The sequence below is a fragment of the Melanotaenia boesemani genome, chromosome 22 (genome assembly GCF_017639745.1).
Source record: "Melanotaenia boesemani isolate fMelBoe1 chromosome 22, fMelBoe1.pri, whole genome shotgun sequence".
NCBI lineage: Eukaryota > Metazoa > Chordata > Actinopteri > Atheriniformes > Melanotaeniidae > Melanotaenia > Melanotaenia boesemani.
Window position 1 is genome coordinate 12,362,070 of NC_055703.1, and position 14,266 is coordinate 12,376,335.

The window sequence follows — 14,266 nt, forward strand, 5'->3', positions numbered from 1 at the left end:
TTCATTAGCTGAAAAAGGAAAACTGGTTATTCTGACATACTATACACATAAAATAGATAACATCGGATAATATTCCTGTTAATACTGGCAGAAAAGTATGACATTTAGGAATTGTGTTTATTTATTTTATGAGGGAATTTGTTAAAACACTTTGGTCTGAACAGTAAACATGAAGCCACATGAAGCAAGCATGAAGACAGGAAACAAAAGTAAATACTGTTTCGATCTGAGGGGGGAAAGAAACACCTCCTCAGCTTTCTGCCAAAATAAATTAAAAAAGAGGAACAAAAAGTGAGTTTAGAAGAACTTAATCTGAGTGTGCATGAAATGTGCAGGTAGGTTTACCTGTATTTTTTTTATCAGTTTGATTAACCAGGCTGAATTTCATTAAAACTCAGTGATCACTGCAAAACATGAAAATGCTGTTGAGGATGCAGTCTTGACTTGCACCTCTCACATAACAACTTGTGAGTCTGGTTGCCTGCAAGATATAAAGTTTTAGATAAAAACTAGCATATTTAAACCTGCTTAAACAAGCAGATTAAATTCTTTACCTTACTAGAAGTAGCACATTTTCTGTATGTACACAGAAGTTTACAATGCTTTCTGAACTGTTTCAGTAAGTCCCTTTTTGTCATTATCAGTATTATTAGTAATTTTATGTTTATATATCTGTTTAATAATTCATGGCTTTGTTGATACAAAAGTAGCTTTATTAATTTATTAAGATTTTATGTCTCACCGTTCTATGATTTGATTTTACTATTCTTGTGCTACTGGTTATGGGGTAGATCTGGAACTCCATTTTAAGAACACTGGGAAAACATTCAATTATGCATTACTATGGACAGTTTTGTCCATTTAGGTCAATTTTTCCTCTAAATCCAGCCATTATTTTGGCTGTGATAGTACATTCAGCACAGTTTCTTTTTCATAAAAAAAAGTCTCCCTCTTTTTCATTCATTCATTCATTATCTTGACCGCTTATTCCATTACGGGTCACGGGTGAGCTGGAGCCTATCCCAGCATTTTAGGCAGGGTACACCATGGACAGGTCACCAGTCTGTCACAGGGCCAACACAGATAGACAAACAACCATTTACACACACACACTCTCCTAGGGAGAATTTAGAATAACCAATTAACCTATCATGCATGTCTTTGGACGGTGGAAAGAAGCCGGAGAACCAGGAGAGAACCAGGAGAGAACCCACGCATACACAGGGAGAACATGCAAACTCCACACAGGAAGGCCACCGCCCCCCAGGTTCGAACCTCCCCCCGGCCAGCTGAGGCTCAAACCGGTGACCTTCTTGCTGTGAGGCTGAGGTGCTAACCACCACACCACCGTGCAGCCCTAGAACATGCAAACTCCACACAGGAAGGCCACCGCCCCCCAGGTTCACTCGTTTCACTCTTTTTATTTTACCTAATAGTATTTTATGCATAGGCCTGTCATGGGACTGATTTAAGGGGTGATCAGTAAAAATATTTCTAAAAAAATTAACTCCGAACATCACAAAATGCAGAATTATATTTTGTAACAGCTATTAAATAAAAAAAAAAAAAGGGAGACACCACAAAGCAGGTGTGCTTAGGGCACCTAAATGGCTAGCAGTGGCCCTGGGTAAACTTAATCTGTCTAATCTCTTTTTGTCCGCAAGTTCTTGCTGTTAGAGCCTACATATGTGAGACTTTACAGTCTGTAAACATGTGTTTGTGTAAAGAAAAGGGGAGCTGTGCCCACCCTTACAGCCTCAACAACCTTAGTGAAAATTTAGGTGTGTACCCAGGTTTTGAGCTCAAAGCCAAATCTACTGCAGCCATTTGAAACTGGACTGAATGCTAGAAGCACTTTTGTACTGCAGTCAAATACCAGTGTAGCAGGTGTTAGTGGGTTTTATGGCCAGTATATAAAAAGATATGGTGTGGCAACCCCCCTCTCAACCAACCACTCTCACACTCACACACAAATGACTTACACACACATAGAAACCAATTCATCCCCTTCAGCCTTTTGGCATTTCTAGCCTTTGTACTAAATTGAATTGAGGGACACAGTTGCTAGATTTACATTAACATACGTGTTTCACTCTGCTCATCTTACTCATTTAACTCAAAATATAAAGAACAAGCCCATTTTCTAGAATGTGCAACACAAATAACATTCTCTGTGCAGATCTTTTGTTTTTGGTGAGACTAATTCCTGTTTCACATAAAGAAACTGAATAACATGACAGAAAATAAATGACAAGAAGTTTATCATTATCAGAAGCATGAAATATGCCAAAATGCACAGTGAATGCGCCTCTTTCTTTTATTTAAATCTTTGATATAAATGGGTGGATGGGTCTCCCCCCAACACAAACATACAATTTGTAAGCACTATTAAAAAAACAAAAAAATTAAATTTAAAATGATTTAAGTCAGTGGTTACAGATTTGAGTGCTTTTCTAAAACATTTTCATTTGAGATTTAAACAGTTTATGGAGCTGCAGGTCTTCATGTCGTCTGTTAGTGAATTCCACTGTGTGGTGGCCATAACAGATTGTCCAAAGGTTGCGTGGCAGAAAGTTACATTACAGTTACAAATAAAATGTATTCTGGTGGAATTTGAAAGTCAGGGTGGCATTAACATCAACTGGTTGAACAGCTGTCCCGTGTACAGAAGTTATAGCTCCTCGGTGCAGCTGGTCATTCCCCACTGTCTGACCCTCTTTCCCAATTACTTTTTCAAAACAAATTTATGTTGTAACAAATTAATTTTAAGATATATTACATTTAGCATGTTGTTGATTTGACATTAAATGTTGCTTTATTTGAAAATGAATCATTACAGCTTGATGTAATGAATTGAGCTCCACCCTTCATGTCTCAGTAGGGGAGATAAAATATTTTGACTGAAAATCCTTTTCCCTGTCCCATTATGCAAATATGAATTATCTGTGTGTTATTATCAAGGCTCTGAAGCTGCCGAGATATCTTGAGTTTGGGGAATTTCAACATTTGGCCTCAGTGGTTGGGTTTTTTGGCAGATGTTGCAAATGTTGTGAGAAGTAAAGGCATAGAGGAGTGGATTCAGGCAACTATTCACGAAGGTTAGTGATCCAACAATGTTCCACGAAGCAGTGCAAAACTTTAAGAGTTCCTTGTTCTTGAGAGAAATAGCTGCCACACCCAACAAGTTAGTGATATGATAAGGAACCCACAGAACAAAAAAGGTCACAATGATACTGGTAACAAGTCTGGTTGTTTGAGGGTTGTTGAAAAAGGCTGTTTGGTTTACCTTCTTGTGTAGTTGAATGTATGAAAATATCACAAGACTCAAAGAAACAAACCCTACTAGGGTCTCTGTCAGCAGGACAGCCACATTCTGGACCTCAGAGGAGTACCGAGGCTGGCATCGTGTTAGTTGCTGATCTGTGGTCAGCTGTCGAACCACCAAGGCAGGGATGGATAGCAACATTGCTAACAGCCAGAGCAGAACCAGTAGCATTCTGATTCTTACTTGATGTAAGCGCCTGTGCTGGTGCACCACCAGTAAGTAGCGCTGGACACTCAGCCCAGTCACAGTCAGCTGGCTGCCATAAACGCTGCAGTACACCAGGAACACCAGGAACTTACAGGCCACCAGGCCAAAGGTCCAACCATAGAGTAAAACATAAATCCACAGTGGAAGGGTCAGCAGACAGAGCAGGTCTGACACGGTCAGATTTAGCATCAAACTCTGGCTAAGACCAGAGAGGTGCCCCCAGTTCGGCCTGAGAATGATCACTGCAATGTTTCCAGGTATTCCCACCAAGAGGCAGAGTGACAGCACCAGAGCAGGTACCAGTCCATTGGAATCCAAGGAAGCATGAGATAGATGTCCTGGAGAAGATGAGATGTTAGACAGGACCATAGTGGTGGTGAGTTCCTCCATGTTGCAAGCTTGTTGGCAAGCTGTAGACTGAGCAAAGTGAGTGTGGGGAAATATGCAGTCAGTCAAGGAAATGAAGAGGAACTGAGATGCCGTCATAGTCAATGCAACGAAATAGGAAGTGTAAAAAAAAAAAAACAAAAACAAAAAAAAAGCTGCGAATGAATTTGAATAAACTGAGGTCCTTACTTTGTTATAATGGCTGCAAGGTGTAAAATTATCTAATTAATTTCTCTCTCTACATTTTGGGCTATTCAGACTATCACATAGAAATGAATTACACTGTTTTGACATGTTACAGAAGTGTAATAGCCCAAAATATAAAAACTTGCAGGGCTGCACTTACCGGCCTTTCTGTGTGGGTTCCCTTCGGGTACTCCGGCTTCCTCCCACCATCCAAAGACATGCATGTTAGGTTAATTGATGACTCTAAATTCTCCATAGGAATTTTTTTTTAACTTATCTTGCTTTTAATCATTTTAATGTAATTTAATATTTTATTGTGATTATGTGTTGATGCCTTTTACTATTTCTAAATATGTGTATTGCCTTTATTTTATGTAAAGCACTTTGAATTGTCCTGTACATGAAATGTGCTATACAAATAAACTGCCTTGCCTTGCCTAAAAACTTTAGCTTTGATACTTTTACAAAACACTTTTGACTTTTAACAGTGTGTTTGGACAGGCTTTTATTTTACATAGTAGTTTAATCTCTACCATCACAAATATATATATATATATATATATATATATATATATATATATATATTTATTAAAGGGGGACCTTAGACAGCGGAGTTAATATCCATGTGCAGTTCCTGAGACACAGAAATACATTACACATATACAAAGTACATATACAAAAAAAGCACATTGGATGATAAAATACAATAAAATATAGAGAAAATAGTATTTAAAGATGTATTGGGTTTAGATGACATAGAACTTGTTAATAGCCTATAATAATAATAATAATAATAATAATAATAATAATAATGCCTCCACAAAGTCCCATTTAAACTTGTTTAAAGCCTAAGTACATCATCATCTTTCACTTTTGTTAAATGTTAAACGGAAATTTCCTCAGATCTGCCCTCCACCTGTTTTTGCGGATGTTTTTGACTCCAGAAAGACAATTTCGTCACGTGATCAGAACTCTCACCCGCTTCTGGGCTGAGTCGCCTTTTAACTGTAGTTTTTTTTACCCTCATTCTTAGCATGAGATCCAGATTTCTGTGAGGAAATTTCAAGCAACATCTCCTTCAGTTACATAGTGTGCATTTATATCTTTTCGTTTTTTTGAGCCCAGGAAATGATGGAACGACAATCCTGGAAGTCGCTTGGTTTCTTTTCTTAAAATATACATAGACTACTTTCTTTTTTCCGTCGATAAGCAGTAAAACGTTTTATGGAGAGTTGTTCGAGTGCATGCAGGTAAGAACACTTTGAATTTTCACATTTCCATCAGTTTAGTTAATATTTAGACGAAGAGCGAAAAAGAAAAAAAAAATGTTTTCTTCACGTTAACCTAAACACAGTTGACGCAGTTTTCCACGTGCCTTCATTATTTTCCTTTTACCAGGATATTTTGGTTCATTTTCTTTAAGACAGTTTCTTTGTTTTTTAATACTGTTAGTCTTATAGATTATTTTAATATTATGATAAAAATAAAAATTTTGTGTATTGTTAAAAGACATTTAAGGTGAAAGTTATTATTGTTGATGATATTAATAATGAGTTGTTTGAGTGTAAAAATAATCACTGCAGACTGATTAAGAATAATTTCAAGACATAACCTCCACTGCTGCGGATGGTTTTATTTACTGTATTGATTCGAAGTTAAGATAGCCTGCCATCTGCTGGTCTTTAATATAGTTGCCTCATGAAGTAAAAGTAAAAAAAAAAATGTCCAGCTCCCTCCATGACTGTGGAAATTAACAATGTCGTTGTCTTTTTACTTTCAGTGACATGGGCTTTAAAAGCTTCATTTGTGTGCTGCTTTATGTGGCTGCTCTGACACTTTCAGGGGTTTTGGCCAAGAATGAGAGCGGTGATGCTTACAGATGGACCAGGCAAAGCCTGCCAGGGCTGATGGTTACACACACACAGCTGTTAAAAACAACTTTGTTCAGAGGGCAGGAGGATGGGGTGGGTAAAGGAACAAGGAAGTTGTGTGGAATAGAGTGCCAAAGCACCCAACCATTGATAGACCAGACTGAACAGGAGAGGTTTTTGGGATATGAGACAGTGTATGAAAATGGTACACGCACACATGCAAACATCAGTTTGCAGTGGATGAACAAAACATCTGCAGAAACACAGGCACACTCATCAGTTTATGTCCGCAAGAAGCGGCAAGTTTATGGAGAAGATGGGCGATTTGTTATCTCTGATTCACATTTTATTACCAACTACCCATTCTCCACTGCAGTCCGCCTCTCTACAGGATGTTCTGGAGTGCTGGTATCTCCAAAGCATGTGCTAACAGCAGCACATTGTGTCCATGATGGCAAGGACTATTTGGAAAGTGCCAGAAGGCTTAAAGTTGGGTTGTTACAGATTAGGACTAAAAGAAGAAGGGTTGGAAGAAGGAGAGGGGGGAGGAAAAGGGGTGAGAGGAAAAAAGCAGACAAAGAAGATGGGAGGAGAGGAGAAGTGCAGCTAAGAGAAGAAGGTGAGGAAAACATTACTGGAAGAGAGAAAAGGAGAAGGTGGGGTGGAGGCAGAGTGCACAGAGGAAAGAAAAGGGAAGAGGTGGGAGAAGCTGATGCTGGAAATAGGGAGTCTAACAAAAGAGGACCAAGAAAGCGAAAAAGTCCCAATCGTGTTCGACGGAGTGAAGGGACAGGAAAGCAACCCGTCTTTCGTTGGACTCGGGTTAAACAGACCCAGATCCCTCAAGGATGGATCCAAACCAAGAGCTCCACCAACTCTATCTCCCCTGACTATGATTATGCCCTTTTGGAGCTGAGACATCCTGTCAAGCAAAAGTACATGGAAATCGGAGTGGCATCCTCTGAAACGTCGCTTGGACGGATCCATTTTTCAGGCTATGACACAGACAAAAGCCTGCTGGATGGGCGCGGCGATGAGAAGGTGATTTATCGCTTTTGCTCAGTTACAAAGGAGTCTGATGATTTGATGTACCAGCACTGTGACGCACAGAATGGTGCAACAGGAGCAGGGGTTTACGTTCGTCTGAGGCAGCACGCAGGACGTGGGGGCAGTAAGGGGAAGTGGCAGAGGAGGGTGATCGGGGTGTTTTCAGGCCATCAGTGGGTGGATGTGGAGGGAGGTGAGCAGAAGGACTTCAATGTTGCAGTTAGGATCACACCTCCCAAATATGCCCAGATCTGCCATTGGATCCACAGAGATCCAAGTCTTTGTAAAGAGGTTTGAACTTGAGCAATGGACCTACAAGATACAAAGATCTGTTGTCATCAATCAAGAGACTCAAAGATCAGGACTAGTATGTTTACAACCTTCAAGAAATTTACTCATATGATCATCATTATCCTTTGAGAACTGAAACAGCCAATAACATGATCAATTTCTCATTTTATATAAAAAAATGTTCATCAGTAAATTGCTGCATTAAATAAACTTTCCCTGTAGTTACAATGACAATGTTGTTGCTGCTGTGTTTTGGATATTTTTCAAGTCATCCATCCAGTTAAACTTTAAAGAATGCATAATTTTTTTTTTTTTGTTTGTTTGTTTGCTTGTTTGCATTTCTTTTTTTTTTCTTATCTTGTTCATATCCTATAAAACATCTGTATATTATTTCAGTACAGACTCCAATAAAACTTGTCCAAAAAAAAAGAGCATTGCACAGATTCATGAAGCACAACTTTTAGGTGTGCTGTTCAAATGCTTTTCTGTTTCCAAAGGGGAAAAAAAATGATTTGCAGATCATATAAATATTGCATTTGTTGAAAGAGATAAAAGACTAAATATTTGCTTGCTTTATGTTTGGTTAGTTTTTCTTTATTAATTTCATGTAATAACATATTTAAAGAGTTTGGCCAGGATATTTTACTGTGTTACATTAGTTGTCTTTACAACACTGTTTGGAAGCTGATGTCAACTACTATAGAACAGAAAGTGGAACATTTTCATGTTCTTGCTTTATAATTTAGTATAAGTTTGTATTATTGTCTCCTACTGAGCCACTTGTTTTCAACAGATAACAGGTCTGACTTGAAGGAAGGTTGGATTAGCACAAGGACTCTCATTACTTAGCCACTGCTGCTATTTATACACTTAAAGTGTTTTGATGTTGTTGTGCTGACATGAAACTGATAGACATGATTTAAATGGAAGCACGTGTTGCTTCAAAACTTGTACATCATTCACCTTTAACAATGTCTTCACAGTCACTGATTCTGGATGTTTAATAAGCCTGAAAGCCAGGAATTTCCAAAGTCTGTCCTCATAGGCTGCTGTCCTGCAGGTTTTGAATGTGTCCTGCTCCAGCACACCTGAATCGGATTAATAGGTCAACATGTTTGGGCAGAACTTAACAATAAGCTGTTGAGGAGAGCCATTTAATTTGAATCGGGTGTATTGGAACAGGGATACATCTAAAGCCTGCAAGACTGCGGCCCATAAGGACAGGAGCTGGACACTGCGTTTTCACACAAATTAAGTTTGTTATTCGCTAGTTTCTTTTTCTAGTTGGTTAAAATCAATCACTTGTCTAGACATTATAGTCTTTAAACATGTTGCTGTAAAGTAAAATCTTTGCAGCACCATGTGAAAATTAGCATATGTACTCAGTTTTTGTGTTCCCATTAACACTGAATCTACTACACAATCTTTTTAAGTTGGACTGAATGCAAGAAGCACTTTCCCAAATCAGTCAAATACCTGAGTATAACAGCTGCTGTGGACCAGGGCATGAAAAAGTATAACTCAGCAAATTCACCTAGTAGCCAGTGAGCGTTTCTTCTATTTCCAGCCTTTAGACTAAATTAAGACAGACAGGTGCTAGCTTTACATTCACATCAGTGCTGTCACTCTTCTCATCTAACTCCTAAATAAAGAGAACAAGCCCATTTTTTCAGAATGTGTGGCAAAAGTCAGATTTACAATGCAGAACTTGTGGTTGTGATTATTTATATTCCTGTTTCACATAGACAAACTGAACACACGAGAGAAAAAAAAGTAAAAAAAAAAGTTTATTGCTGTTTAAAAATATACACAGAATAAGAGCCACAATACTCGTTCTGGGAACATGTAGACATTGCAGACAAAAGAAAAAAAGGAACAGACAGATGGTAACTCAATTAATTTATACATCTGATGGCAATACAATGCAGTAGATTCTATCTGTCCCTTATTTATATATTTACCTCTTCATGTATGTTCAGATTTTCTTTCATACTTGACATTAAAGACATGATCATCAGTAAATTTAATTGCAAACATAAATTTCTTTCACTAATTGTACTTTCCTCTGACCAGATTTCCCACATAGAAGCAAACACATAATATTCTTACATATATACATAAAAAAAATTTCATTGATGCGCATAAGGTTAAATGTATTCCCTTGCTTTTTTTCTTGATTAATTTCCCACAAATTTATACTTTAAAAGATGAAACTGAGGAAATGTTGCTTTCATGCGGATTTAAAAATAAATGTTGCAAACTTGAAAATTTACCATTAACCTACAGTTTGATGCAAGCTGAGTCCAACATCCTGCCTGTGTCAACAGAAGAGATCAAATCTGACGTAAAAATCTTTTCCCCCAGCCAGTGGGTAAAATGATTGATATGCATGTTTTTATCAAGTATGTGAAATTGAATCTTCTGTTTGGGGATTTTGAATGTTCATCCGTGGTTTTGGTTTTTGGCACATGATGTTGCAAACAGGAGAAGTAAAAGCATAAAGGAGTGGATTCAGACAGCTATTCACAAAGGTTACTGCTTCAACCATGCTTCCTGTGTCTGTACAAAACTTTAAGAGTTTCTCATTCTTGAGAGAAATAGCTGCTAAACCCAGCACATTTGTAGTGTGATATGGAACCCATAAGATAAAAAAGCTCATGATGATGCTGGTAACCAGTCTGGTTGTTTGAGGGTTGTTGAAAAAGGCTGTTTGATTTACCTTCCAATGCAGCTGTTTGTATGAAAATGCCACGAGACAAAAAGAAACAAACCCTACAAGGGTGTCTTTCAGTAGGACAGCCACACGCTGGACCTCAGAGGAGTACTGAGGTTGGCATCGTGTTTGTTGCTGATCTGTGGTCAGCTGTCGAACCACCAAGGCAGGGATGGATAGCAACATTGCTAACAGCCAGAGCAGAACCAGTAGCATTCTGATTCTTACTTACTTACCACCAGTAAGTAGCGCTGGACACTCACTCCAGTCACAGTCAACACGCTTCCATAAACGCTGCAGTACACCAGGAATGCCAGGAACTTACAGGCCATCAGGCCCAAGGTCCAACCATAGAGTAAAGCATAAATCCACAGTGGAAGGGTCAGCAGACAGAGCAGGTCTGACACGGTCAGATTTAGCATCAAACTCTGGCTAAGACCAGAGAGGTGCTCCCAGTTCGGCCTGAGAATGATCACTGCAATGTTTCCAGGTATTCCCAGCAGGAAGCAGAATGTCAGCACCAGTGCAGGTACCAGACCACTGGAATCCCAGGAGGCATGAAGTAGATGTCCTGGAGAAGAAGAGATGTTAGGGGCGGCCACAGTAGAGTTGAGTTTCTCCATGTGTCAAGCTTGATGGTAAGGCTGTGCACTGGGCAGGTGCTGGTGGGGAAATATGCATATAGTCAAGGAAATGAAAACAATATGCTTTGATGCAGTGAAAAAGGAAGTGGGCAGAAAAAAGCAAGTTATGACAGTATGAATGCACTGAAATCCTACATATAACTGTTCTATCAAGGCTGCATAATGTTGCACTTGTTTATCTCGTGAATTTTTGCTCTACATGTTGGATTATGAATTTATTAAAATGAAAGTTATTTCCACTACTTTGAAACAAGACACGTTATGAAATCAAAACTGTTCAAACTATTAAACCAGACAAAGGTTTGACAAGAACTGAGATAAGAACTTTAGCTTTAGAACTTAAAGAAACATTCTTGACTTTTAAGAGTGTTTTGTGTTCCTGTATCTGAAAAAAACACCCAGATGAAATATATAAAATTTAACAGAACCTTGAAGACCAAGTACACCACAGTATTTGCCCCATAAGTAAAATGACACAGATTTGAACAGTTAACAGTTGGTAGTTGGGGATAAATAAGCAAAATTTCCTGTCTTCTGTGTGTTTAGTAATAATTGCATTAAAAGTGTTGTAATTATTTACATGCATTATTCTGTGCATGCATCAAAAATGTGTATTTTCCTGCCTGTTTGGCTGTAGTACTGCTACTTTTTGTGATGGGTAATGTGGCACTTTGATTGAAAATGTAACTGCCGTTAATAAAGCTCTGGTCTTTCACACATTTTATTTGTTGATCTAACAAACCAAATAATGGCTTGGTACCATTTGAGCTAAACCCCCATTCCCTTCTCAACCACATGCAAACCTCAGCCATCTAGCTACAGCCTACCATGCTTCATATGCAAAAGATTAAAAAAAGTGTTATTTCCTGTAACTTTTGCAAACATCTTCATTAAATCTGCTAGCAAGGATAAATATAATTTGGTGTTGCAGCATCTACAAAAGACAGCAGAGCTGCCATCATCATTTGAGACTCTCATCATCAGTCTGACAGCCTGTTTTCTTTACCACCATTGGGGAAAAGAGGAGCCTTCATGCAATATCATGCAGGATACTGCTCATCTGGAGGGTGAACTGCGGAAAAAAAACACAATATTCTGCCCACTTGCCCACTTCATCTGTCATGCCTCCCCCAATTAATCTTAGGCATGGCCTGTTTTTGTTTTTTTGTTTTTTTTTTCTTTAGTAGTAATGCTTTACAATACATATCTTATGGTTTTCATAATATTAAGTGTGATATTTTATTTACCTCTTTGCCTCTTTGCACTGATACATTTATCTATGTCTATAGGAGGAAAAAGCTATTTAGATTTTTTTTTCTTTTTTATGTACATTGAAGGCTGACCTCAGCTTTTAAAAAAACAAGAAAAGTAATCATGATGCCTTTATTTGAGTTTAGAATTACCAAGACAACAACATAGTCACAGCAACTTGGAGTTTGGTTGCCTGCAAGATATATGGTTTTTGACCAAAATTATCATGTTTAAGTGGGAATACTTGGTATAAAGACTAACATACAAACAAAAAAACAAGTTAAACAAACAGACTAAATTTTTTCCCATTACTCATAGTAGCATGTTTACTGTGTAAACTGAAGGTTGCAGTGCATTCACAACTGTCCTAGTAACTACCATTACTTCCCAGAAGACAAGCCTGTAATGACAACATGAAGTGACAGCATTTCTCCAAAAAATAATTCATAGTTTCTGATAACCATGACATATGGAAGGATAAAGAAGGCCCACCAACACCTTCATTTCCTCTGGGAGCTGAGGCAGGCTGGCCTCAATACCTCAGTGCTGACAGCTTTCTACAGGTGTGGTGGAGAGTACATTCAGCCTCTCCTTCACCACCTGCTATTGGAACTACTCCACAGCCAACAGGAAGGCACTGCAGAGGGTGGTGAAAACCACTCAGAAGTTCACCTGCTGCAGTCTTCCTTCCATTGAGGACATCTATATCAGCAGGTGCAGGAGCAGTGCTGGCCACATTATGGAGTATTCGACCCACCTGGCCCATGGATTGTTTAGTGAATAAAGGCCAGGACTACCAAGCTCAAATGCAGCTTCTTCCCAGGGGCTGCCAGATTGATGAACTCCATGCCATTTGTACTCCTGTACCACTTGTTGTCATGCTGCTATCAACAAACACTAATGTTTACTTCTTAACATGCTGCTCAGTTTTTAGTCCTGCACTGTGGTATTTATTTTTTAAGTTTTGTAAGAAAAAATAGCTAAAATGTGAGATATTATGCTGCAATCTTACTGGCAAGGCTGTGTACTGAGCAGGTGGTGGTGGGGAAATATGTAGTGAGACAGAGAAAGTAAAGATAGCTTTGACCTTCTCTGCTTTGATGCAGTAAAACAAAAAAGTGGAAAAAGATATTTGCTGTTATGTGAATGAACTGACCTCTTGTGTATTATTGTTAAATCATAGCTGCAAGATTTTGCATGTTATTCTACATAATTTCATTAATTTATGTCTATATGTTGGACTAGAGTAAAATAAAAGTTTTTGCCATTGCTTTGAAAAGAGATGTTATGAAATCAAAATTTTCCAAACTATAAAAACTGAATATGATATAATAAGAATCAATGTCAGAACTTTAGCTTTAGAATGTTACAAAAACATTGATAACTTTTAACAGTATGTTTAGACTTTATTAGGGTTCTTGTATCTGAAAACTGTCCAGATTAAATGTCTAAAATTTATTAGAACCTTGAAGACCAAAACAGTACTACTACAGGATTTGTTCACAATTTTGAACACCTAAAACCCCCTTTTCTGTAAAAGTGGCTGCATGCTCATAAAATTCTGATATTTGGCGCTATACATACAGATGTGGACAAAAATTGTTGGTACCCTTCGGTTAATTAAAGATAACTCAAAATGGTCACAGAAATAACTTGAATCTGACAAAAGTAATAATTAAAAATTCTATGAAATTTAACTCCTCCCATGCCCAAGTTTCTGCCGGAGATGGGAGTTCCCAGCAGACCCTCACAACACGCTTGGATCTGCCAGGCCTGACCGGCATCCTCCCCCACCATCTGAGTCAACTCACCACCAGGTAGTGGACAGTTGACAGCTCCTCCCCTCTCTTCACCCAAGTGTCCAGAACATGCAGCCGCAAGTCCGACGACACAACTACAAAGTCGATCATCGAACTGCGTCCTAGAGTGTTCTGGTGCCAAGTGCACATGTTGACACTCTTATGCTTGAACAAGGTGTCGTTATGGACAATCCATGACGAGCACAGAAGTCCAACAACAAAACACCACTCGGATTTAGATTGGGGGGCCGTTCCTCCCAGTCACGCCCCTCCAGTTCTCGCTGTCATTGCCCACGTGAGCATTGAAGTCCCCCACCAGAACAAGGGAGTCCCCGGAAGGAGTGCTCTCCAACACCCCCTCCAAGGATCCCAAAAAGGATGGGCACTCTGAACTGCTATTTGGTGCATAAGCACAAACAACAGTCAGGACCCGTCCCCCCAACCGAAGGCAGAGAGAGGCTACCCTTTTGTCCACCGGGGTAAACCCCAACGTACAGGTGCCAAATCGGGGGGCAATGAGCATGCCCACACCTGCTCAGCGCCTC

The 14,266-nt window shown here is 38.9% G+C and overlaps 3 protein-coding genes across 3 annotated transcripts; 1 reads left to right on the plus strand and 2 right to left on the minus strand.

The window, feature by feature from the left end:
* Window positions 1-2,353: 2,353 nt before the first annotated feature.
* LOC121633926 (C-C chemokine receptor type 7-like) lies at window positions 2,354-4,286 on the minus strand. Its single transcript, XM_041976268.1, has 2 exons — window positions 4,266-4,286; window positions 2,354-3,949 (listed from the first exon to the last, which is right to left on the minus strand). Exon 2 carries the CDS (start codon window positions 3,920-3,922, stop codon window positions 2,957-2,959), a length of 966 nt encoding a protein of 321 aa, XP_041832202.1. The 5' UTR covers window positions 3,923-3,949; window positions 4,266-4,286; the 3' UTR covers window positions 2,354-2,956.
* A 756-nt stretch (window positions 4,287-5,042) lies between these two features.
* Window positions 5,043-7,810, plus strand: LOC121633242 (serine protease 23-like). The gene is made up of 2 exons (XM_041975084.1): window positions 5,043-5,355; window positions 5,886-7,810. The coding sequence occupies exons 1-2, from the start codon at window positions 5,330-5,332 to the stop codon at window positions 7,318-7,320; spliced, it is 1,461 nt and encodes a 486-aa protein (XP_041831018.1). The 5' UTR covers window positions 5,043-5,329; the 3' UTR covers window positions 7,321-7,810.
* A 977-nt stretch (window positions 7,811-8,787) lies between these two features.
* LOC121633887 (leukotriene B4 receptor 2-like) lies at window positions 8,788-10,677 on the minus strand. Its single transcript, XM_041976190.1, is given in 2 exon segments — window positions 8,788-10,257; window positions 10,260-10,677. Coding segments are annotated over 2 exon segments (936 nt in total). The 5' UTR covers window positions 10,651-10,677; the 3' UTR covers window positions 8,788-9,712.
* Window positions 10,678-14,266: the final 3,589 nt, after the last annotated feature.

Coding starts and splice junctions, on each gene's coding strand:
- LOC121633926 (XM_041976268.1), bottom strand. CDS start 3,922: ATGGAGGAACTCACCACCACTATGGTCCTGTCTAACATCTCATCTTCT.
- LOC121633242 (XM_041975084.1), top strand. CDS start 5,330: ATGGAGAGTTGTTCGAGTGCATGCAG. Junction 5,356..5,885: donor AGTTGTTCGAGTGCATGCAG/GTAAGAACACTT, acceptor TTTTACTTTCAG/TGACATGGGCTTTAAAAGCT.